The sequence below is a fragment of the Barbus barbus genome, assembly GCF_936440315.1.
Source record: "Barbus barbus genome assembly, chromosome: 12".
Taxonomy (NCBI): Eukaryota; Metazoa; Chordata; class Actinopteri; order Cypriniformes; family Cyprinidae; genus Barbus; species Barbus barbus.
The window spans coordinates 22771570-22799065 of record NC_136740.1 but is presented as its reverse complement, the minus strand read 5'-3'; the positions used below and the strand labels follow the sequence as shown (position 1 = coordinate 22799065).

The 27496-nt window shown below is 36.4% G+C and overlaps 1 protein-coding gene across 1 annotated transcript in view; it reads left to right on the top strand.

The window, feature by feature from the left end:
• The window catches only part of LOC306878130 (receptor-type tyrosine-protein phosphatase U), a gene marked incomplete at both ends in the record, with an annotated part of 236959 nt that overhangs the window by 133680 nt on the left and 75783 nt on the right, over nt 1-27496 (top strand). The window contains 4 exons of the mRNA XM_079430263.1: nt 6363-6438; nt 18006-18121; nt 21120-21294; nt 24140-24433. Of these exons, the coding sequence (XP_079286389.1) occupies nt 6363-6438; nt 18006-18121; nt 21120-21294; nt 24140-24433 (661 nt within the window). The remainder of the gene's footprint in view (nt 1-6362; nt 6439-18005; nt 18122-21119; nt 21295-24139; nt 24434-27496) is intronic.

The window sequence follows — 27496 nt, the reverse complement described above, 5'->3', positions numbered from 1 at the left end:
AATAGGATTCAGGTCAGGACTTTGACTAGGCCACTCCAAAGTCTTCATTTTGTCTTTCTTCAGCCATTCAGAGGTGGATTTGCTGGTGTGTTTTGGATCATTGTCCTGCTGCAGAACCCAAGTTCGCTTCAGCTTGAGGTCACGAACAGATGGACGGACATTGTTCTTCAGGATTTTTTGGTAGACAGCATGGTTCCATTTATCACAGCAAGTCTTCCAGGTCCTGAAGCAGCAAAACAGCCCCAGACCATCACACTACCACCACCATATTTTACTGCTGGTATGATGTTCTTTTTCTGAAATGCTGTTACTTTTACGCCAGATGTAATGGGACACGCACACCTTCCAAAAAGTTCAACTTTTGTCTCATCACTCCACAGAGTATTTTCCCAAAAGTCAAGATGTTTTCTGGCAAAACTGAGACGAGGCTTTGTTCTTTTTGCTCAGCAGCGATTTTCGTCTTGGAACTCTGCCATGCAGGCCATTTTTGCAAACACTTTTTCACACAGGGCCATGTGAGTTTGGATTTTGTTTTCCCTTCATAAAAAAAACCCTTCATTTAAAAACTGCATGTTGTGTTTACTTGTGTTATCTTTGATTAATATTTAAATTTGTTTGAGTGTGACAAAGTGTGACAAACATGCAATAAAATAAAAAATCAGGAAGGGGGGCAACACTTTTTCACACCTCTGTATGTATATATATGTATATGTAATTTTTGGATATGATTGAACTATAAATGTCCACAAACTGTACTATAATAATCAGTGTTTCAGTGATCGCTACTACTAGTACTATTTCTATTTTTCTTATTTTTCTTTGTCTTAATAATAATAGTGCCATATAGAAATTGTACTACTAATACTACTGCTACTAATAATTATTATTATTAATATTATAATTTATTTGGTAAAAAATGCATATATTTACATTTTGATGTCAATAATATAAAGCTAAAAACAAGTTTGTTTTTTTGCTTGACAATGTATGGTGCTGTTATAAGCAAAACAAAAATATATTCTGAATGCTCAGTTAATTGTTTTGATAGCATTTAACTATGTCAGCTGAGAATGTCTACTTATCAGGGAATAAATAGGCATAATTAGTCAAAAGTAATGATGTCTGTCAGACTAATGAAGATCCTTTGCTGTTCATTTGAAACAGTTTTGGGCTTTTAGGAGCTTCATACACAGTGGACAGAGTATCTCTATACATGTAAAATGAGACAGCGGCCTGTCTCTCATGATATGGTGGGCCCCTATGTTTATGTGACACGAGATACCATATTTCCTTCTGTCTGCCGTGTCGGAACATCAATAGAGAGAAAGGGGACGGAACGAAGGAAAATTGAATGGAGAGAGATGGGGAGAGATCGGAGAATGGAAACAGGGAGGAATCACCTTGAGTTTAAAATATTCGAGTTGAAATCTCCCCTGTCTGCCATGCTCGCTCATATATTTCTGCTGTTATTGGTGAAGGTGTAACAGATAGTGGGAACTTGTTATCAAATATTAAAGATGTTATCTGACCTGCCAGGACTGCCAAAAAGAATCTAGCTTCAGCCTGTCCGTACCTTTCCCTCTGTATATTGTTCTCTCTTTCGCTCACTTCTGTCTCTCACGGGCTTCCAATTAAATTCACATCACATCAACAAATCTGCGTCTGTGTATTTCTCTCTCCGTCACGTTGCACAACAAAGCTGAAGCTACGAAAGAGTAATTGAACCTGACACATTCTTAAGAAAAGGCACGAGAGTATAAATAATAAAAATTGATGGTGGGTAGAAGAAAGAAATGTAAGACATAAGAAGACATTAGGTCAGACCCATTAATAATAATAACGTAGATGAATAAAAGGCATTCCACCAGGATGAATTCATTGCTTGAGCAGTCAGGATAGAATGCATTTCATTTCGTGCTTTCGAGTCTTATTATTTTGATCGTCTCTTGATTTTGTCTGTTGTCTGAAAACATGCCAACCATGGAGTCTGTAATACCTGGAAAAAGTTTGTATTTTTGTATTTCCTCGTGATGGCTTAGTTCTAGAGCCAAACACAGCTGTTTTTGAATGGCCTTGAGAGAAAGATAATTTTGGATCCAGATGTTGTAGTTACAACTTCAACCAGCAGAAGCTAATTGGACCAAACTAATCAGCCAAGCCTCAACCCGTTGGTCAGGATTGAATAATTCCGAGGAGAGCGTGTCCTTGTTAGAGAGCCTGGTTTGTTTGTGTCTGTCCTCCTTGATTGCGGTCCTTCACATCTTCCTTCTCTCTCTCTCTCTCTGACTGAGCTCCTCTCGTTCCTCTTCTCGTCAACTAGACAAGTTTTACATTGTGCATTTTGACCTTTTTTTAACTGGTGCATCTAGCTGATTAGCTCATTTGGCTCAAAATATGTGTTTTTCTGATTTTTAAGCTTAGAATGTGGATTTTAGAATTAATAATCTGACGTAGCTACTCTCAACTACTGCAGTTTCAAGTCAGATCATCATAATCGTAATTGGAATTGGTTGGTTCAGACAGTTATGTGTCATATATTGTTTGAAAAGTCACAACTTTGTTTCACTTGCAAAATATAGTTAGATAAAATCAGCAATGTATTGTAATTCTACTATTGAGAATGAAAATATAATAATGTAATTATTTATAATATTTTAATTACATTTAACACTTTTTAACCAGAATGATTGTTGGTTATGTAATAATAATAATTATTATATTATTATTATTTCATAACGGAGTTAAGAATTGTTGGTCATTCTTTAGGAACACTGTAAACATTTTTGTTTTTAAAAAGTTATATGAACAAGTCAAATCTATTGATCTCTAGTGATACGTTTATTACATTGATTGTATTTATGTTTCTAGTCATGGCCTAATGGATAGAGACTTGTAACGTGAAGGTCGTGGGTTCGAGTCTCAGGTCCGGCAGGGATTGTAGGTGGGGGGAGTGAATAACCAACACTCTCTCCACCCTCAATACCACGACTGAGGTGAGACCCTCGAGCAAAGCACCGAACCCCCAACTGCTCCGCGGCGCCGCAGCATTGGCTGCCCACTGCTCCGGGTGTGTGTTCACTACTGTGTGTACACTTGGATGGGTTAAATGCAGAGCACAAATTCCAAGTATGGGTCACCACTTCCTATTCCCTTTCTGCCTTGTTAATGGGAAACTATAGTGTTATAGTTATAACTATACTGTCAAATTGATTAATTGTGAGTTATAAATATATAAAGTACGTGTGTGTGTGTGTGTGTTTATAGTACATACACGTTATGTAAACAAAACTTTTATTTTGGATGTGAATAATCACAATTAATGAATTTGACAGCCCTATTGAAAAAAATATATACACACGCATATACTGCTACTGTTTTGAACCAATAATCCTGTCATAATTCTTGCATATAGAAGAAATATAGAGACGGTTATGTTCTTTGCAGAGAAACATAAGATTCGACTCAGCCTTGCATTTCCATACCCAGAAAGCCTCCTCACTCTTTTTTATGTCCATCATAAATCAGGGACATTTGTTCCAAGTATATATATTCTCCAGGGGGGAACTAACCACTGATTAGAATAAATGTGATACGGCTAGAGGAGTTTAATAGTGTAAGAGCGTCTCCACAGAAATGTGTGATTTTGTCTTTTGTTTCGGAGAGCTGATGGCATGTGAGTAGCGGCACACCCATGAAATGGTAGGGAAAAGTCGAAAACACATTTCTGAGTAATCACCCCTTGCATCATCCTGCAGGTCTGGTGTCAGTTTATTGTGGTTATATGGCAGTCCTTTCCAACAGGAGATTAAAGTTGGGTAACCGAGCCTGAGCCAGCACTGGCTGTATATCCTGCTGTCTGGAGTCGCTTTCCTCGTCTTCTCCTGCAAATCACGTTGTGTTTTTTAGATCCCAATCAGAGACTTCACATGCATCTTCACGTATGTCGGCGCCGATGGAGGTCAAGGCAGGGTTAGGAGGATGAAGTCATGCTGTTCCATGATGAAATAAGAGGTTTCTGACAGACTGGAATGATCTTTTGACCAGGTGACGGTGAAATTGAACGTGGAACGAATGCCGGTACCATGACAGCTCGGAGAGATATTGCCATCAACTATGAGTGACAGCTGCAACACATACAAATCCATTTACAGTGATAGCAACGGTCCCTAGTAATTTTGGGGCAATGGATAAATTAGGTTTCTTCAACTTTAGGCGCATTTACACTACTTCAAGTCCTTCTTTTTAAAAAAGAAATTAATACTTTTATTCAGCAAGGATACATTACATTAATCAATAGTGACATTAAAGACATTTATAATGGTACAAATGAAATCTATTTCAAGCTGTTCCTTTGATCAAAGGATCCTGAATATATCACAGCACAGCTGGTTTTAACATTAACAGTTCTGAAGACTGAAGGAATGGCTGCCGAAGATTCAGCTTGGTCATTATAAGAACAAAATACATTTTAAAATATATTAAAATAGAAAATGGTTGTTTTAAATTGTAATAATATTTAAAAAAAAAATACTGTTTTTAATTTTTTTTATTGTATTTTTGACCAAATAAATGCAGCCTTGGTGACTTTTTTTCAAAAACATGAAAAAAATAGTAATGAACCCAAACTTTTGAACTTTAGTGTATATATTCCAGGGACTGATTTTTATTAAAACAACTTTTTTTTTCTGTTTGTCAAATGAATATTACATTTAAGCAGTCTTTGAAACCTTTTTTTCTGTCTTCACCATTTACTTTTGCTACTTATTCATTTTATTGTTTTACCCCCAGAGCAAGACTTTGAATCTTGTAATAAGAAAATGCATCAAAAATAAATAAATACATGAATTAATTAATAAAAAATTTAAAACAACAACGATATTTAAGTTAGTGTACCTGTTTACGAAGGAGACAACGGTGTCAGTGAAGAGCTTAAAATGTAATATCAGACATGTGATGTGTAAAGAAAGCAGAAATTTCAAGCCAAATATCACAGATTAGCAGAATACTATTATTCATTATGCATTGTTTCCAATTAAACTGTGATTTTCACATTTAGTAAAAAGTGTGAAAGTATTTAGAATACAAACTGAAATTTGCCTCAAGACAAAACAGTCAGAAAATTTATTCTTGAACATCACTAAATTTTATTAAATACAATTCATCATCTGAGATGACTTTCAGGGGAAAAAAAGGACAGCAATGATACATGTGCACTGTTAGAAATTAAATAATATGAACAGTTGAAAACTTTTAAGAGAGTTTCTGAAGTTGAAGAACCTCCCTTTTATGATTGAAAACAACATTCGGTCATAACTGTGATTTGCTTGGTTACTAGACAGTAAACAAAAAATAGTTTCTTTTTTTAAAGCAATAACTTCAAGCGTGGGCAACCAAGCAAACCACTGTTGTGAAGAGCAAACATGGCCTCCACGCTCTCGATGTGTAATAACATCTCATCACTGTCGTTCGCACAATATTGATTTGATTTCATTACACTGGAGCGACCGTCCTTTGCTCATAGCCTTTGGCGAGTGTGAAGACTCTATCCAGGTCCCCGGGGACTCGTGCCCCTTACGCTCACATTATGAGCTGGTGCGTATGCGTGTGTGTGTGTGTGTGTGCAGCATGCCGAATGAGAGCCATGTGTCACAGTGCACGAAGGCCTCCTGATGAAGCCATTATTTCCTGTGGGCCTCAGGGGCCCTTAGTGAAGTTGGCATCTATTTTCTCTCTTTCTCATTCTCTTTACTTGCTTTGACATCCTTTTTCTCGTTTTCTGTTCTCTCAATGACTGTCAAAACCTTTTGCAAAAGGAAAACTCAAGAAAAAGATGCAAAATGATGAATGCTGTGTTTTGCTTGCTTTCAACGTGTTTGACAGTATCGTCCCTGTTTGCCTTGTTTTCTCTCGTTATTTCTTTAATTCATTATTTCTGATATGTAAGCTTAATGAAGCACAATGAAATGTCAGACAATAGTTCAAATCTAGAGCAGACAGCCCATTAAAAAACTTTTTTGTGAGTTTGATTGATGTTGTTTAATAAATACCACTTGGTGTTCATGAATACACAAGGCATCACTCACTAAACCAAAAATGTATGTATTTACACTGTACTTTTTAAATACACTGCAAAAATGTTTTCTTATTTACCATCCAAACAGCCTTAAAACAAGATGCAAAATGGTTTAAGATGGTTAGGTTTGATTTTATTGGACTAATTAAACAAGACTCGACTTTATAAATTATATATAGTGTATTTTCCCCATTAGCAAGACCAGAATATTAATAAAGAAGATGGTTTTCTGCTCTGTATCATCAAAAACATTTCTGCAGGTCATGTTCTCCTCTCTATGTATTTTCAGATATTGCTGGAGGCGACTGTGGACCACAAAGGCTACATTGCAGTTGATGACATACTCCTGTTGAACTACCCCTGTTGTGAGTAGCACACACCTGTCATTATAGTGTGGGAGTGTGTTTAAACAGCATGAAAATATGAAGGACTATACAAATGCTGGATCACATTACACTGTAAAAAAAAAAAAAAAAAAAAAAAAAAAAAAAGTTGCGCCAACTTAAACTTTTAAGGCAACCAGCTTCAGCAGATTTTTGAGTTCTCTCTACATATTTTTGTAGGAGATTCTCAACTTTTTATTGTATAAACTTAAAACAACAAGTTGAGAAAACTCTGCTGAAGCTGGTTGCCTTACAATTTTAAGTTGGCTCAACTTTTTTTTTTTTTTTTTATACAGTGTAGCCTTTTCATGGATGTAATTTTGTTGTCTGTCTATGCTATTTTGAGCCAATATGCTGGAGTAAAAAAAGAGAAAGGAATATGTTAAAAGCATTAACCATTATTGCAAGTCTTAAGGTAAAAATAGCATTGCTTTACATTATTACTCTTATAAGAAAAGGCATTCATAAATTAGAGCAAGAACAGATGAAACGTTGTGTTTATGAAAGAGAGACCAATATTGGGACATTATTGCCAATGGTCCTGTCAGTAGCATGCTTGTAGCAGTGATTAAGACAAGTGTAAATATTTGTGACACTGACATTGTATCAAGAGGACCGCTTTTCACATTCAAATACTGATACCAAATGTTTTAACTAGTAATTTTCTTATTTATTGTGAAAATGAATGTTCAAAATAAACTTGAACAGAAAGAGTATACTGACATAGACAGAAACGTCACTGTATTAATATATGTGACCCTGGACCACAAAACCAGTCATAAGGATACATTTTTTTTAATACAAAAATAATAAATAAGCTTTCTATTGATGTATGGTTTGTTAGGATAGGACAATATTTGGCTGAGATACAACCATTTGAAAATCTGGAATCTGAGGGAGCAAAAAAAAATTTATAAAAAATATTGAGAAAAATAAAGTCGCCTTTAAAGTTGTCCAAATGAAGTTCTTAGAAATGCATATTACTAACCAAAAATTACTTTTCGATATATTTATAGTAGGAAATTTACAAAATATCTTCATGGTACATGATCTTTACTTAATATCCTAATGATTTTTGGCATAAAAGAAAAATCTGCAATTTTGACCCATGAAATGTATTGTTGACTATTGCTACAAATATACCTGTGCTACTTATGACTGGTTTTGTGGTCCAGGGTCACATATACAACATACAGTACTATATTAAAGGCTCATAAATGTGACATTCATTATAATGTTTTTATGTGAAGATTGTTTTAAGTTAACTTAAATTATAAGTTAATGTTTAATATTTAATGTTCTGTAACCGCTGAATGTCTATATTTACTCATTTTATCCACAGAAATCGATAAAAATACATCAGTATAAGTACTGTTATCTGTGATACCCATTTATAATTAAGTATTTAAAATATACTGCCTTAATGCTGCTTCTACGATAATTTGAAGATTCAATGTAAAAATATATTTATTTACAAATTTTAGGTGTGATTAATCATGATTATACAGACAAAATTAGTTTTTTTAATCAATTGACAGCACAAATATATAATAAATTATATTAATTGTTCAATAAATGTATATTGCCAGCATGCAGTCTAGATATTGGCATCAACCATTGTCAAAATCCAGATAGTTGAACCACTAGTTTCCAGAAGTTTTTCTAACATGAAGCTCACTTCTTTCAGCAGTGACGCATCGAGACTTACATTGCTCTCTTATACCGTACAACTTTCTGAAGTACATTTTCCTATGCATGTCCAGTTCCACACAGATTCTCTTGGTGGATCTGTAAGCACACATAATTTGGATATCAAAGACACTTTTGTACCCAAATTCACCTTTCATCCTTGTTTCAGTCTCTACACTGGCTTTTGGCTTTTAGCTCAGCAGGGTACAGCTACATTGTTACTTTGATGATGAAAAGATCTAGTTTCCATCTTGTGTGAAAAGTCTCAGGAACAAGTTTTTTATGCAGCCCCGTCACACTTCATTCCAATTTTAGGTCTGCTTTTTAAGCTTATACAACGTCTGTAGCATGATTTTTGTAATATGAATTTTTCATCAGTGCAAAGTTCAAAAAAGTTTGTCGTTTGGATAATGTAATAGACAAGCAACTAAATGAGACACGTAACAGATTAGTAAGATCTTTTTCTCAAGAGAAAAATCTGATAAGCAGGAGACTTAAGCAAGTCTCCATTTGCACTATGCTGGTGCTACATTCAACATTTATGCAATGCGTGTATCAGTATGCTGCATATGTACCGCATTAGTTAGCGGGAACGTGAACTCTGCTGGCATGCTGACATAGCCTGCTAGCTGCCGGACATGGTAGAAAACAAACAGATCAGAGTAGGGAGGAGTTGTTGTGAGGGAGTGTGTGATGTGTTCGGCCCTCCAGTGCAGTTAAGACACTCAGTGTACGGAGCTGTGATGTCTTTTACTGCCCAGGGGGAGAGTAGAAATCATTTAAACGTCCCTAATCCAGCAGAGCTAGATATTTGATTTTATATGCTAACTGTAGTTAGCTGCGGCGCCCGGCGGAGCAGTTGGGGGTTTGGTGCCTTGCTCAAGGGTCTCACCTCTGTCGTGGTATTGAGGGTGGAGAGAGTGTTGGTTATTCACTCCCCCACCTACAATCCCTGCCGGACCTGAGACTCGAACTCACGATCTTCAGGTTACAAGTCCAACTCTCTATCCATTAAGCCACGACTGCCCCCGTTTAGTTTGTAATGGTTAGTAGTGATGACTGGTGTTTATTAAAATATTTTGTATGTATGATTTACATAAATGGTAGGATTGGATGTCAATTGGATGCTGTTTTGTTTTCAATGTTGGTGATTTGTGTCAGAAAGAGACTTTAAGGGATGAATCATTTGTACCATTTCTTTTTCACCAACCACCTTTAATTTAGTTTTAAAAAGGTTCTAATGTGCTGTTAAGTGATTGTCATTCTTTTCAGCTTTTTAGACTTCTGTTTAATTATAGTAAGATTTCTTTTGAAAAAAATAATGCTTTTATTTATCAAGCGTGCATTAATCTGATCAAAAGTGAGAGTAAGGTCATTTATGTTATAAAATATTTATGTTTCCAGTAAATGTTGTTCTATAGAACTTTATTTATCAAAGAATCCTTGAAAAAACATGGTTTCATGGTTTATATATATATATATATACTCACTGGCCACTTTATTAGGTACACCTTGCTAGTACCGGGTTGGACCCCCTTTTGCCTTCAGAACTGCCTTAATTCTTCGTGGCATAGATTCAACAAGGTGTTGGAAACCTTCCTCAGAGATTTTGGTCCATATTGACATGATAGCATCACGCAGTTGCTGCAGATTTGTCGGCTGCACATCCATGATGTGAATCTCCCATTACACCACATCCCAAAGGTGCTCCATTAGATTGAGATCTGGTGACTGTGGAGGCCATTTGAGTAAAGTGAACTCATTATCATGTTCAAGAAACCAGTCTGAGATGATTTGAGCTTTGTGACATGGTGCATTATCCTGCTGGAAGTAGCCATCAGAAGATGGGTACACTGTAGTCATAAAGGGATGGACATGGTCAGCAACAATACTCAGGTAGGCTGTGGCGTTTAAATGATGCTCAGTTGGTACTAAGGGGCCCAAAGTGTGCCAAGAAAATATCCCCCACACCATTACACCACCACCAGCAGCTTGAACCATTGAGACAAGGCAGGATGGATCCATGCTTTCATGTTCTTTACGTCAAATTCTGACCCTACTGAATGTCGCAGCAGAAATCGAGACTCATCAGACCAGGCAACATTTTTCCAATCTTCTGTTGTCCAATTTTGTTGAGCCTGTGCGAATTGTAGCCTCATATTCCTGTTCTTAGCTGACTGGAGCGGCACCCAGTGTGGTCTTCTGCTTCAGGGTTCGACGTGTTGTGCGTTCAGAGATGGTATTCTGCATACCTTGGTTGTAACGAGTGGTTATTTGAGTTACTGTTGCCTTTCTATCATCTCTAACCAGTCTGCCCATTCTCCTCTGACCTCTGACATCAACAAGGCATTTTCGTCCACACAACTGCCGCTCACTGGATATTTTCTCTTTCTCGGACCATTCTCTGTAAACCCTAGAGATGGTTGTGCATGAAAATTGCAGTTTTTGAAATACTCAGACCAGCCCGTCAGGCACCAACAGCCATTCCACGTTCAAAGTCACTTAAATCCCCTTTCTTCCCCATTCTGATGCCATGTGATTGGCTGATTAGCAATTTGTTACCAAGCAATTGAACAGGTTTATCTAATAAAGTGGCCGGTGAATGTATATATGTGTGTGTGTATATATATATATATATATATATATATATATATATATATATATATATATATATATATATATATATATATACAGTATCTCACAGAAGTGCACCCTCACATTTTTGTAAATATTTTATTATATATTTTCATGAGACAACACTGAAGAAATGACACTTTGCTACAATGTAAAGTAGTGAGTGTACAGCTTGTATAACAGTTTAAATTTGCTGTTCCCTCAAAATAATTCAACACAGCCATTAATGTCTAAACCGCTGGCCACAAAAGTGAGTACACCCCTAAGTGAAAATGTCCAAATTGGGCCCAATTAGCCATTTTCTCTCCCCGGTGTCATGTGACTCGTTAGTGTTACAAGGTTACCCCTAATATATATATATTAGGGGTGTGCTCAAAATATCGATTCTTAGATACATACCGATATAATAAAAAAAGATACAGTATCGATATTCTAGCCCTTAGTATCGATACTCCGCCCAGCCATTAGGGGGCGCAGCGGCTCCCGTGAGTTTCAAAAAAACTCATGGAAAATGTTAAAGCAAGATGTAGCATTTAAGTGATTTCATAGTGAAATATGTTATGGCAGTACATGGTGTCACAAAAAAGAATTATAAGAAGATTTAATAAGAAGTTAAGAATAATAAGAAGAAGATTTTGTGCTTGTGTGAGCTCAGACTGTACCCTTGGAAAGTTAAATGTTGACTTGTGGTAATTTCCAGATTAATACAATTTGTGTACAATTAATCAGAGCACTTAAAGTTGCAAATATTTAAGCAAAATGCACTTTGTTATAATGCACTTTTGTCTTCATTAAATTGAAGAAAAATGCAGAGTTCTGTTTGTTGAGTAAATGTGTTCAGCATTAAGTAATTGGCTCTGGCCCATGTATTTTTATTGAATCGTATCGAATCGTGTCACATTGTATCAAATCGTATCGAGACAGCTCTGTATCGAGGTATGTATCGTATCGCCAGGTTCTCCAAGGTATACAGCCCTAATATATATATATATATATATATATATATATATATATATATATATATATATATATATATATATATATACAAACACACACACATTTATTTTAACTTGCATTCATATTTAAGGTATTACTGTTTTGCTGAATTTGAATAAATGCAGCCTTGGTGAGCATAAGACTGTTTTCTGCTACAAGTAACATCGGAAAGCAGCTAGTAAATATGTCTTTGTGCATTTTCCTATTGATCTTGGCATCATTTTATCAAATGGTGATAAATGTTAGACGAGAGTGTTGTTAGTGGTCTTTTAAAGTGTGTTGGATTTTTAAGAGTTGATTCAGGTGTTTAGATCTCAGTAGTATAATGAAAGTAAAGTACGTCAGATTGCAGTATACTGCTGAATTCTCCCAAACCAGATAGCCAGAATCAACCTGTAAATTCATAAATTTAGAATTTGTCATGCATATTGCATTTTAGGCCATGTTCGTGTCTAATTTGCACAATTTCTTTAGTGATTCGGGTGCTAGAACTATGCAGACTGTGCATGTAAATAAATGACACAGCGACTGCAATTCATTCTTAGTGAATTTTCCCTTATCTGACTGGCTTTTATTAAAACAAGCTGCCTCATACGATAACAGCATGCCTGTATATTTATTTGAGAGCTGCAAGCCTTTTTTAAGGCAAATTCAAAAGGCTCCGACAGCACAATTATCAGCTGTAATTGTTACTAAATGTGCTGAAATGCATTTTAGTGACCAGCCGATAGGGATAGGTGACATACCGCAGAGATGCGGTCTTTGCTCAAAGTTAACAGTCCTTTTCACAACCTCTGAGGGACATCTTAACGCTTCTAAGGCTTCATAAAACTGTAATGATATTTATACATATTTAAACAGAGAAAACTGACAAAGTACTATTAGATGGTAATAAAGTGCAATTCCAAACAAGCAAATCAACAGATGCTGTGGTCATGAAAGCTCATCTCTGCTGAGTCTCCTAACACCCTCTTCCTTCGCCCCCCTCCCCACTTCCTGCAGGCGGCAGATGGCATCATCTAAGCCCCACTGTGCACATTAAATAATTAAAACTCTCATCAGGACCTGGACACACATTGTCGAGAGTGGCATTGCTCCAGACTGCGGAAATCACCATTTGGCAAGACAAGTCAAAAAGGAAAGGAAGGCAAATAGAGTAGAAAGAGAGAAGATTTCTCTGTGATTTAAGAGAGGGTGTGGTCTCTTTACTTTTTTATTCTCCACACAGTTATGTTTTTTCATAACTTTAGTTTTGGGGTAACTGCAATATGTAGTATTTAAAGACTTTAGGATACAAATATAATATTTAAACATGTTTGCTGCAGCACATAACAGATTTTCAGTATCTTTTCATACTTTTTTGCCTTGTGATTCATGTTGGCTCATAAAAACACGAACTGAGCATCACACAGTGGTATTTCCACCGAACATGTGACCACCTGTGGACTACAAACAATGTAGCCTGGGTCTCTGGCCTGGTTTTACAAAGAGGATAAATAATACAAGCTCAGGGTGCATGTACAAAACCGCATCCTCTGTTATATCAAACCTCATAACCTGCTTATCTGCTTTGATTGACAGATTTCAGATGTGTGCAGTGTGGGTAGGCGGTTTACGGTGATTTTATATACATCCTGCTCAAGCAGGAAGCTGTTGCCACAGAGGAGGAAAGCCCTGTGGTTACAGAAAGCTAAATGATTTAGAACTCCAAAACAGGCCTGCAAATCTAAGCAAGACATCCTTGTTATGAAACCTACTGTAAGATTATTATGCTTCTTTTATCCAACCATTACTGCGTCATATGGAAATTAGCTCAAATTTAAACAAATTTACATTGGAGATTGTTATGGAATGACACAGACAAAAAGATTTAATGGAAACTAAAGTCTTTAGGAGTAGGCTAGTTCACCCAAAAAATGAACGTTTGCTAAAAAAAAAATATTGTTCCTCAGTACATTCAAGATGTAGATGAGTTTCTTCATCAGAACAGAAATCGCTTGCTCACCAATAGATCCTCTGCAGTGAATGGGGTGCTGTCACAATGAGTTTAAACAGCTGTTAAAAACATCACAAAAATCCACATGACTCCAGTCCATCAATTAATGTTGTGTAATAAACATATTTGTAATAAATAAATCCATGAAGACATTTTCGAAATCATTTCTAAACAAATATGTTTGTGGATTTAGATTTGAGAAGACAAAGGGAAATAGACATTTTCACTGGAGGAAGTGTTATTAAGGATTATGAATTGGTAGCCTTAATGATGGATTTGTTTATTACAAACGTGCAGCTTTTCACTTCATAAGACTTTAATTGATAGACTGGAGGGGTGTGAATTTCTTGTGGATTGTTATGGTGTTTTTATCAGCTGTTTGAACTCTCATTCTGACGGCACCCATTCACTGCTGAGGATCCATTGGTGAGCATTGGTGATGTAGTGCTAAATTTCTCCAAATCTGTTTAGACGAAGAAGCAAACTTATCTACATCTTGTATGGCCTATGAGTTTGCATTTTAATCTTTAATAAAATATTCATGCAGTTTTTATGTCGGAGCAGTGAGAGTGAGTTTTGTCTCTTATCCCCACGCAAATAGAAACAGTTCAGTAGTTCATAATATTAAATTATACATAAACCATACACTGTTTAAGTAACAATCAGACTGTCAGATGTGCAGGGCTGGCTGCAGTTCCCATAGGAGCTCTCTGCTATCTGAGACTAAACAGTGTTAACTACCACATGAAGCTATTCGTGTTGCCTGAGGGCCTTTTTACATCTGACACCCATTCAATTAACTGGTTTAAAGAAAGAAAGAAATCCTAAAAAGTTTCATTTACGCATCTGCAACTAGAGCTAGTGTGCGCCAGATAGAATACAGCCACAGTATTTGTCTGTTTACCTTTTTTACTTTTTGCTTGTCAACCTTCCTGTAGACTTTCAGTACTTGAATGAGTGTTATCTCCTCCACCACCATCATGCTCTGAAATTGGTTTCTTTATACAGAGTATTATGCAATATATGTGCAGACTATATATGTAATATCTTGACAGTGCTATGTCTCTTCATTGGGGTGTTATTGTATACATTGAATTGCATCTTACAGCAATCCTGCACCTGTATTTTCTTGTGGGGATCAATAAAGTATTCCTTTATTTTTTTCTGTGCTATTTATCTACTTCTTTTTTCTCTTTTTATCCTGTCTAATCCCCAATTCTATATATTCAGTTACAAAAAATACCTTCAAATGAATAATTATGACTTTTAAATTCAAATGGCCATATTGCATTTTAGTTGAACTGAGACCTTACAAAAATCGATTACGTTTGAAGGACCAAGAACCATGTGTGCTGGAGCAAGATCATCTAGACCTTGTGTCTCACATGCACGCAAGAAAACATCCCATATGTGGAACAATTTCACAACGATTAACTAGCCAATCAAACTGGAACAAATCAACATTTCTGGCCACTAAGAGATCGCCTCCTTGTGTTTGAAGTAGGGGTGTGCTCAAAATATCGATTCTTAGATACATACCGATATAATAAAAAAAGATACAGTATCGATATTCTAGCCCTTAGTATCGATACACCGCCCAGCCATTAGGGGGCGCAGCGGCGCCCGCGAGTTTCAAAAAACTCATGGAAAATGTTAAAGCAAGATGTAGCATTTAAGTGATTTCATAGTGAAATATGTTATGGCAGTACATGGTGTCACAAAAAAGAATTATAAGAAGATTTAATAAGAAGTTAAGAATAAGAAGAAGATTTTGTGCTTGTGTGAGCTCAGACTGTACCCTTGGAAAGTTAAATGTTGACTTGTGGTAATTTCCAGATTAATACAATTTGTGTACAATTAATCAGAGCACTTAAAGTTGCAAATATTTAAGCAAAATGCACTTTGTTATAATGCACTTCAGGGCTCGACAGTGCGAGCATTTCACTCGCATTTGCGACTAAAAATAGATGTGTGCGAACTGGAAAATCTATTTAGGAGCACAAGTGCGAATACAAAACAAAATACAAAACAGCCTAACTTATACAGTAGCCTATAACAAACGTATTAATTTATTCTGTTTATTTATGGACAAATTGCGATGCAGCCTCATATGATTACTTTAGAACTTTAAAAAGGCAACGGTTTAATTTAAATGAGCACAGATGAGAAGAAAAGCGGAGCGAGTTAAAGTGAAGACGCGCTGAATGACGCACATTCGCCACTAGAGGGCGCTGCCGCTGCCGTTACCCCGGTAACCCAGTAAACAAATCAGCTGCGCTACTTTCCAAAAACTGTGTAAATAATGTTTCACACTCAGTCATTTAGATATTTATATTCGCTTTAATCTTCACAATAGCCTCAAATAATTCTTACTTAAAGACTTAATGAGCTATTTATTTTCAAACATTGTTTCTAAGCTAAAACATGGCCCATGCACTGATCTATAATAGAGAACAGTGGGCCTATCTATATATCAACGACTGATTCGTTATTATTGTTCAGTAACACAAGTTCCATTAGTTAACATGAAAAAAACAATGACTGCATTTATTAATAATGCTATCTTAATTTCAACTTTTAATAATACATTATAAAATCAAAAGTTGTCTTAATATAATTCAATGGAGCTAACATTAACTAACATAGTTGTATTTTTTTATTAATCAACATTAACAAAGAATATTAACTACTGCAACAATTAGTTATTGCACATTTTTAGTTAATGTTAACCTGCTTTAACTAATGTTAACAAATGGGACTTACTTACCTATTGTTCTTTCGTTCATTTGAACAATCTTTTGCACTCTAATCTTGAAACACTTGTTTACTTTATATTTTTATGTATTTTTTATAAAAGTATTTTAGTAAATTATCTTTAATAAAGTTATTTAACCTGTTAGGACGACAACACTTTTTTTCACTTAGAAATTATATATTGTGATTTAAAAACAAAAACATATACCGTGACAAAAGCTTCAATGATTATTGTGAAAATTTTATACCGACACATTTAATAGGATTATAACTAATTACATAATTAGCCTATTAAATGGTGTCTGAAGTAAAATTATTTAAAAACCTTGTGTACTTTCTGTATTCTGATAAATTAAATAATGGTGCTTGTAAATGTCTCTTTGTATCCCCTTATTAAGCTAAAACACCTAATTAGAAAAATTTGCATTGCGCCCCTAAATGTTTTTAATGCGCTCCTAAATTTTTTGACTTAGAAGCACATGTGCTCGTTGGGGAATAGGTAAGCGTCAAGCCCTGCACTTTTGTCTTCAATAAATTGAAGAAAAATGCAGAGTTCTGTTTGTTGAGTAAATGTGTTCAGCATTAACTAATTGGCTCTGGCCCATGTATTTTTATTGAATCGTATCGAATCGTGTCACATTGTATCAAATCGTATCGAGACAGCTCTGTATCGAGGTACGTATCGAATCGTGACCTGTGTATCGAGGTATGTATCGTATCGCCAGGTTCTCCAAGGTATACAGCCCTAGTTTGAAGTCTGTGTGAAATGACATTCGCAATGCATTTTACTTCAGAAATATGATATGTTTGAGTATTTAAATAGAAAAATGTAGGGTGGGATCATAAAAAGTGCCAGAATAGAACCTGTTGGTTCAGACGTGGAGTTGAAGAAAAATATTTTCCATGTTCATATAAGAAGCATGTATAAAGAGAGGCCAATATTGACTTTTAAGCAGGTTAACCAGTGTAAAAGTGGGGTTTGTATCATTGTGGACTATGTTTAAAAGTTTAGGGTCTGTTTGTTAGTTGTTTTTCATTTTTTCTTTTTACTGTGAATGTGAGTCTCTTGTTGTAGATCTATGTTATTCTCTCTGTTTGATGTGTACTAAAACAGAAAATCTGTCAGAAAAAGTTTACATTGTTAAATGTTTTTGAAAGAAGTATAATTAGCATCAAGGTTGCATTTATTTGATTAAAAAAAAAATACAGAAATAAAAACTTTAATATTATGCAATATTGTTACAATTTAAAATAAAATACATTTAAAAAAATAATTTATTCCTATAATAGTAATTTCAGCCGTCATTACTACACTATTATAAATGTCTTCACTGTCACTTTTAATTAATTGCTGAATAAAAGTATTAATTTCTTTTAAAAAAAATCTTTCTGATCCCAAACTTCCTAATGGTATTGTATGCTAATGAATGGTTCTCTGCTCCCACTTTATAATATTTTCTATTATTATCTTTATGTTCAGATAAAGCCCCTCATTTTTCCCGTCTCGGGGATGTGGAGGTCAACGCTGGAGAAAATGCCACTTTCCAGTGTGTGGCAGCTGGACGTCCCAATGAAGCAGAGAAGTTTCTTTTGGAGGTGAGCATACAGTAGATTTTTAGTTTTTAGTGAGAATAATCAGGTTTTGTCAAATTCAATAATAATCGGTCAAAGGCTAAAGTTGTGACTTGCTACTAGTCAACAAAATTATTGCACCAAACTGGCTCAAAGCACCTGAATGTTAATGTTTAAAAAGTGAATTTTAGGAGCACCTTTGTTCAAATTGATTTGGTCTTAAAACTACTCTTGTCCCTCAGATGAAATCAGAAAGGCCATGTTTATGAAATCAGAATTCCTTCTCTTTGTCATTTAGTTTTTATCCAAAGCCATTTAGAGCTAAACCTCTTCACCGTTCGTGATATAATAGTATTGTTCTGGGAGCATTTTTAGGCTGTAACGTTGTGTTTGGAAGGAACATTTCCCACTGTCTTCAGAGAGCTGACGTTTCTGGCATGAAAGGTGGAATTAAATCAAATGAGTGATTGTCACATCAAGGTCAAGGACAGATGCCTGTGGTTGCAAGCTGTCACAGCAACACAAGATTCTGCAATAATCAATGTCCTCAAACCCTCTGAAGTGCTTATTCCTCCCAAACATCGCAGGAGATATGACTCTACAGCTTCATTTCCGTTTTATATGGATGTTTTCTTACTACTTCTGTCTTTTATCATGGATATTATGCTCAGTAAATATTTATTTATTTAGCAGCCGTGGTCCATTACAGGATGACATTTGGAGACCTGAATATCTTACATTGTATAACTGTCTTAATGTCATTTAAATAATTGTTTGCATTTATTATTTTATGTTATTTTAATTATATATAAACACTTCTTTTCACAGGTTTGAGGTAAATACAGTGTTTTTTGGGGAAATTTTAAAAAATGTAATTTTATTTAGTAATGATACATTAAATTGATCAATCTTTGTCTAATATATGCTGTTCTAATTATATATTCATCAAAGAAACCGAAAAAAGGAAAGTTTCCACAATAATATCAAACACTACAAATGTTTTCAACATTGATAGGAAATAGATCTTAAATACAAAATCAGCATAATTAGATTTGAAAATATATTCAAAATGAATAGTTAAATTTTAGTAAAATAATGTTTTATATATTTAATGTATTTTTGATTGAATAAATTCAGTCTTGGTGAGCATTAGAGATGTCTTTCAAAAACATTACATTTTATAAATCTTACAAACCTCAAACCTTTGAATGGTAGTGCATAAATAGTAAAATTGTGTGTATTATTAAAAAAAAAAAAAAGTATATATTATAGTAACTTGATTAAATACATTTTAGTGCTTTTGACTTTTTTTCCTAATTATATTAGTCATTTTTTATCAAGTGTGTCAGCTAATACCAGACAAACGCATGGGTCAAATACATCAGTAATGCGTGGCACGCTTAGTCCAGAACAGATTGTCCACAGCTCTCCTATGTTTATCCTACATGTTTGCCTGTCTGGCAGTTCACTGAATGTGATTGCTAGGTTGAATAAAGACCGAGTGGCTCTCAAAGCCAGATGATTGTACATTTGGCTTTGTTTTATGCAAACCTCAAATTTTCAGCCATTGCCCACACATTTACCCCTGCATTCAGGTCTGGTTTGTGTGGTCTTGAACCACATTGAAAGCCTAAACACTTTAGCAGCCCCATAATAAACAAACACACATAGTTGTGTATCAGCCGCAGACCTCCTTCTCGAAGTGCTTTCCGTTAGTATGAGTGCGCACTCAGTGCTCATTTTGTGTCCTTGGTATTCAGAAAAGGGAAAAAGGGAATGCGTTGACATCTTGGATGGGTGCTATTCACACCACTGTCTCGCTTAAATTACCTGAGCCGCAGTGAAAGCTTGCTGTTATCAAGTGGGCTTTTGTGTGAGAGACGTGTCTGGTGCCGCACAAAGCTCCACGTAGCAATTCCTGATACTCAGTGACATGCAAGACTTTCAAGACTTATTCATTTTTGGTCCTTATTCAGATGAATCATACTTTGGTGTCCAACATTTATGGCTCATCTTTCAAAATAAACTGAAGCTATTCACTGTCATTTATCTGAATGAAATTGCATCATTGCACTTACACAAATTAAATCAAATTTTAAATGCAAATATTGCCATTTATAGCCAACCCAGATAATCATGCTGCTCTTTTCCATACAATGAAAGTGAATAGTGAAGTTATTTTAGTGTTATTTATGTACAATTATAGTATTTATTCATATTTGAAATGATTTAAATTAGATTGTATTTTTTATTATGTATTCAGTTTTTGTTGCTGTTTTGCTTTAACTTATTTGTATTTCAGTTTTAGTAATTCTGGTATTTGACCTTATTTTATTTTATCTTATTTTATTTTAGTTCAGTTTACAAACTTATTTTTAAATAATTTAATAATGACACTGCTGTCAAGCTCCAAAAATTATTTAAAAAAAAAAGTTGTTCCCTGAAAATGTTCTGTGCCATCATGTATCTTTGCTACTTCTCATATCTTGTCATTTTAAATATATAGCAAAATTTTAAATATATGCTTATTTATATTTTGCATATTATTATCAGTTGTGGGGCATACACAAACTTTTGATGTTTTCACTATTGATTGTCAGAGACCAACTACATAAATATAGGTCTGTTTCTCACACGCACCTATAAGAAGACGTTAGGTTACTTGCGCAACTTAATATTATTATAATAACCAGTCATTTGGACTACTTTTATGTTGCGTTTTTAGCATTTTTTGTGCCTTGACAGTCTGTCACTATGATATATATGTGTACATAAATCGCATAATTGATAACTTCATCATCAAGAAGTAATATATTTGGGCAAATGCAATTTAATGTTGTTTTGGTTATTGTTTAGTATTTGTGTCCTGAGCTTAATGACAAATGGATCTATCCCTCCAAGTATTCTGTTGTCGCTACGACTAGCATCCAGAAAAGTGCATTGCTCATTCATTGTTTATGTACATGGCAGCATGTGCTTGGTGACTAGGCTGTAGCATTTTCTTGTTTTTCTTCTTTTCTAGCAGCACAATGGTGAAGTGTCTTCAGGTGGTTCTGTTAAGCACTTGGGCCGCAATCGCTTCTCGGTGTCCTTTCAACTGGAGGACGTCCAAAAGCCAGAGCAGGACCTCTACCGCTGCGTCACGCAGTCCTCCAGAGGCTCCGGCGTCTCCAACTTTGCTGAACTCATTGTCAAAGGTGAAGAGCTTGTTTTCTTTCCTCCTTTTGTCCTTTCAATCTTCGTTTTACTGCCCATAATGTGCACATCACAAGATAATGGGATTCTGGCTAAATCCATGTCATTGTATTCTTTTTTCATTATAGCCTTGCATTCTCACATCTTACACTCTTTTGTCCTGAAATTGCCAGTTTAGTAAGAAGGATGTACAATATGTGTGGACTGTTGTAGTAGCAGACTTTTTTAGCCGTTGGTATTTAGGAAAGCTAAGATTCTTTAAAAATGTATTGTTTTGTGCTTACAGCATACAAGTTTGGAACACCATGAGGATTAAATAATAACAATTTTTATTTCAGCTTTCCATTTAAATTCTGAATCAACCATATAACTTGACATCTGCCGATCAGCCTGCTGTGGCAGCTTTCTGTGTCCACCTGTAAAACCGGGTCAGATTGATATCCCTTAAGCAAAAGGAGAAGTCAGGGGTGGAATAAGGATAGGGATGGATGAATCACGTGGGTTATTCAACATCTGTCCTCAAGGCATACTGAGAGAGGTTATGAGACAGCACCATGCTAATCCTATTGATAGATGTAGCAGCACGGATTACGGAGAGTTTAGAAATACGGCTTTACTGTATTCCACAATGTGACCCAGAAGCACAGCATTATAAACCTTCAGGCTGTTTTCTTTAAATGCAGTCATAACAAACCAGAAATGAAAAATCACAGGTAATACCCTCAGAGATCCTGAAAGAGAAACGTCTAGCTATTCAATTATTTGTACTCCCTCACACTGTTTATTATTTAACCCTAAAGCCCCTACAGCAAGGCTAAGCACTTTGCTTTCTTCACACCTAAATCACAGAATAAAATAGAAGTTTTTTGAACCAGTTGTGAACTTGGAAGATGGGCATTATCCCTTTTCTATTGTTTTCTTTAAATTGTTTAGTTTAATTTTAGTTTTTTAAATAGTTTTTTGTTTTGTTTTGTTCTGTTTTTTTGTTCTGTTTCATGTTTTGTTATGATTTTAGTTTAATTTTTAGTTTAGTTTTGTTTTGTTTTCTCTGCTTATAGAAAATGCCCTTGTTGTATAGGTAGCACTACTTTTCCCGGCAGATAACCTCCTAATTTGTATGGTTCTCTTGCTAAAGCGATTGGATAAGAGCGCCTGCTAAATGCCTTAAATGTAACTATATTCTGGGGTAAAATTGCTAATGTTCTCTAGATCTTGTCATCAAATTCAAAACTCATTTTGACATGCAGTGTTTCTAGGGGACTGACTAATCAAATGGTTCAGGAAAGTGCTCGATATAAAGCACTTGCTCTTGTAGCACTTGTCACACTGACTCATTACAACTTCATCATTATATTTTTTTACCAAAGCTGTAGGCATAATCCACTTGGGAACATCGCAATATGAAGCACAACTTATAATGAGACCCGCTTGCATCTGTGTCTCTATGTTAGAGAGCTTTAAAGCCATTTCAGACTATAGCTGCATTCCCGCTGCAGCATGTTATTGGCATTGCTTCCTGATGGCTTTTACTTTGACAGGAGGTCCTATTTAAAATGCATTACTACACCTCAGTTAAGCACGGCAGATTGGCCCCACCAGACGAGTCCGTAAAGCTATAGGCCCACATGCTAGCACGGCAACATTGACGCAAGCCCATTACGTTCACCTTAGTTTTCCCTTCCCTTCGCTCTGATCTTCTCCTTGTCTTTTCCAAACTGCCCTCCCACGCTTGCCCCCATTAACAAGAGGCTAATCAGTCCTTTAATTAGCTTGATCAACTCATTTCACAACTCACTGTTCCTCAATGGGCCCATAGATTACACAGCAACAGGGCTAATGCAGAGGAGCCAGAGGGCTAATGAGAATTGTTCTCAGTCAGTCAGTAAGGTTCAGATCTGTTTTTCACAGTAACACTGAACTTTACTCTGGCGAAAGAAGCTTTCTCAGGGTGAAATTAATCATCTGCCCTAACCAACGCTGGATAGAGGGAGAATCGCAGAGACGGCCCGTTTTTTGTCTCTTCGCATATGAAAGCGGAGTCTAAGTTGACTTTATATTATTCTCTGAGCCTTTCTCTGACAGACAAGATGAGCTTTATTATTCCCTGCCATCTCATATCCCTCCCAGGAGAGGCTTTCTCTGTCCCTAGCTGGATATTTGCCATCTGCAGCTGGCCCTGAAAGAGAAAGCTTGCAGACACAGCAGACCCGAAGATTAGTCATGGAAAAAGTCAGAGCTGATATCTTTTCATTCGTTGGACCCTCGCTTCCTTCCTTCCAAATCGATTTCTTTCACTAATTGTTTGATAACTCAAGACCCTTTGAAGTTCTAGTCATTAGTCAGGGTTTAAATATATATCTAAAGAACTTTATACCTTGCAAATCAAATGTGAGATTGTGGCTACTATGTAGCTGCCTGCCGAGTTCCTCAGGGGGCCAGATATGAAAAGCTCACGCTAAATAGCATGACCTTGTATCTGAGGTTCTTCAACAGTCTACAGGCTTGCACATCTGTTGACTTACTTATAACTTTCCCTCGAGGACTTGAAAGAACCAGCTATTGGAGATTTAGTGTGCATGGCCAGATTGGTATTTGAACCCTTGGACCTTGTGTTTTTACGTTGTACAATTTGAACTGCAAATGTTCTTTCACCTCATGTCAGCAGTGTCTGGTCACGATAAGCTTAAAAAACTGGGTGAAAGATATCAGACAGATTCAGGTTAGAGTATTTAAAAAGTTTTCATATATTTCTCCTGGGGGCTGCTTGAAAAGGGCTAAAGTATTAACATGTTTTCTTCATTCCCTGAATAGATTTTTACCATCATCTCCTTTATTTCTCCGTCACAGTTCCTCCATCTCCCATTGCTCCGCCCCAGCTGTTGAGAGCGGGCTCCACATATTTGATCATTCAACTAAACACAAACTCCATTCTGGGCGATGGCCCCATCATCCGTCGGGAAATCGAATATCGGGCCAGCCAGGCGCCTTGGTCGGAGATCCTTGGAGTTAACATGGTTACCTATAAGCTCTGGCACCTGGATCCAGATACAGAGTACCATATCAGTGTGCTGCTCACCCGGCCGGGTGAGGGTGGGAGGGGGCCACCAGGACCACCCCTCATCAGCAGAACCAAATGTGCAGGTGAGTGACCAGAGAATGTCACATGCATTACGAAAAATTCCTGTCATATTTTGATGTTGGATGAGAATTGTTTTAGTTTTTTGAGCTCCGTGCATGAACTGTGTTCCGAATATCATGGTCCCTACACAGTGTCCATTGCTCCCTACTCCCTGAGCTGGGTAAATCCGTTGAAGTTTACAACGTCTTCACACACGGACGAGTGTGACATAATATACCTCTGTAAATCAATTTAAATTCACTTCTCGCACACTTCAATGCACTTTGAATGTAACATATACGTTCGCTTCGAACTAGAATCATGGCTGAATATCCTGTGATGTCCACTTCGCTGGGCACTTACATTCGAATAGAACAAATGTCTGAAGCGATAAGAGAAATAAATATGTGGGCGCGAGGACTGGAATTGAGAACCGCTGTTGTAAAGCAAGAAAATATTTTTATTATTATTTTAAGATGATGTAAAATAACTATTAATTTAAGTTCTAAAATCCATTTATATATACTGTATACAGTGTGTGTGTGTGTGTGTGTGTGTGTATATATATACACACACACACACACACACAGTGTATATATATATATATATATATATATATATATACATATACATATACATATATATATATATATATATATATATACATATATACATACAGACAGACAGCAAGGGGTCGGTAATGCATGGTTCTACCTGCAAATTAGAGTCTCCACCACGTCCAGCTGTTTCATTCCTGTAAAGGGTGTTGTTAGGAAGATTGATCCTGTTTTTATCTGAGTGAAAACGCAGGTTGAGAATTGGACCCAGACCTGGTCAACATAGTAATGGTCACCACTTTACATCACATCCTCTTCCAAACACATATATGCTATTACACAAATCACTGCCTGCCTTTGTAAATGACACATCACAATCATTCCCAGCTTGTTCCTGAAATCAGACACCTACCATTCATCAGCAAGCAAGACGAAAAGAGGCAGTCAGGTGAAAAAGGGAGTGCGGAAAAGCATGACAACACAGGAGGCTTTAGAATGACATAGCAGGGAGAAAAAGACATCAGCAGATAAGACGAGAGAGTCGGAGCGAGAAAGATTCGTCTGTGAGTCACTTTGAGACATGTTTTTGTCTTAAACAGCTTTTGTCTCTAAAAGAAAGGCGGAGAAAATGAGGAGCAGACGTTCACGCTAAATATTTCCTACTGTTTCCATTTCCACTTCCACATTAACTCTAGATTGAAATTCTTCTTTAAATGGAGTATTTGCATCATATTCCCAGTGGTGCCTCGCTGCACATGAATACTGGGGCTGTTTAAGCTGCTGTCATATTTGCTGAACTGTTGAAGATGTAATTTTGACTCAATAGAAGCACATCAGTGGGATTGGAAGTAAAATGAGGTTTTCCATACTCCGCTCGTGCTCAAATCTCCTGTGTATTCTGCCGTCAACTGAATAGAAGTCGAAGATATAATTGAGTGCTTGGAGAAGTGTGCTAGTGGGAACGCCATGTTGTGTCAGAGGCTATGAAGTTTTGATTTGTTTGACAGCGCTTGCTCACACACGCATACGCTGGTACGTTTGCTGTGATGACTTATTAATCACGGTTGAAAGGGGGTTAGCGTTTACAGTCATGTGACTCCATATTCAGATTAGCCTCTAGAGAGCTCTGTCACAAAAAAATACTAGGCTTAGCCAGTGCTGCAGGACAAGATGTTTGTTTTGTAATATCATCTGCAATAGTTTTTTCAAAAAATGTATATCTTACTGAATTTGATGGATACATGGTTCTTTACTAAATGCATTAGCTTCAGCTATCAAGGGAGGGACATTTTATTCTTTAGAGGTCTGGTCATGGAGTTTCACTTAAAGGGATAGTTATCCATAAATGGACATTCTGTCATCATTACCCTCATATCGTTCCATACCTGAATTACTTGTTTTTTCTTCTGTGGAACAGAAAAGAAGATTTTTTTTTTTTTTTTCAAGCAGTGAAAGTATAGGTTACTTGGGTATTATACAGCACCCCAAAACATCACAAACCCCCACTGGTCACATTTTCTCCCTGATTCTTTTTCTCTCTCTCACTTTTTGGATAGAGAGAAGTGTCAGCTCATCTGTCTTCATCCAGCAGGTGAATCCACCTCCTCCATTACAAAGGTGACTGTAATCATCATCTCTGGCTCCATATGAGTCGCACAAAATGGCCTCCATCCGGGGATGCCATTACCTCCTGTACATAGACCTGATGCTGACAATCTTCCTTGTTGATACATCCCTTTCTGGCATCCAACAAGATCTTGTTAGTTTATTTGTTTGTGTAGTTAGGCTCACTTTATATGGTTTCTCTCTCCTAGCAGCTTATTTTTATTTTGTGTTTCACTGCAAGAACGTTAGATACTTCCAGGACCTTGGGTGACTTCTCTGCCAAAAAACTGGAAGAAAGTGAAATGAATGATGAGATGACTAGGTTGGTTCTGGCTGCAGCTGAAGATTGCATCCTGGTGCGTGGCTCTAGGTAGTGACCTACATAAAAATGATGAAAGCAGGCACAGTCCTGTGGGCACAGCCAGGGAACCAGTGGACATTTCGCCGAACACGGCCAGGTGTGCTTGATGAGGCGTTGTTGTGATTAGGAGCAGGATGTGATGTGAAGGAATGTTCCTCAGAGGAGAGGGAGATTAGAAAGGGGAAAAAGATGGAAGAATGGGACAAACATTGTACTTCTGCCACAGACTGGTTCACAGATGGACCTCCACCTGCTGCTGGGTCTCTTTAGGTGTTCATTGGAGTGAGTTACACTCTGGATTGTAATGATTTAAAGGTACAGTGCACCCAAAAAATGCTAAAAAAAAAATTTTTTTTACTCACCTTTGTGACATTCCAAACTTGTATGACTTTTTCTTCTGCCAAACACAAAAGAAGACACTTTTATTTTATTGACTGATTGATTGATTGATTGATTGATTGATTGATTCATACAATACAAGTCAATGAGACTTTTATTGTATGGCCAAAAAGAGTTAAAACATTTAAAACATCTTTTGTGTTCTGCAGAAGTCAAAAATTCTC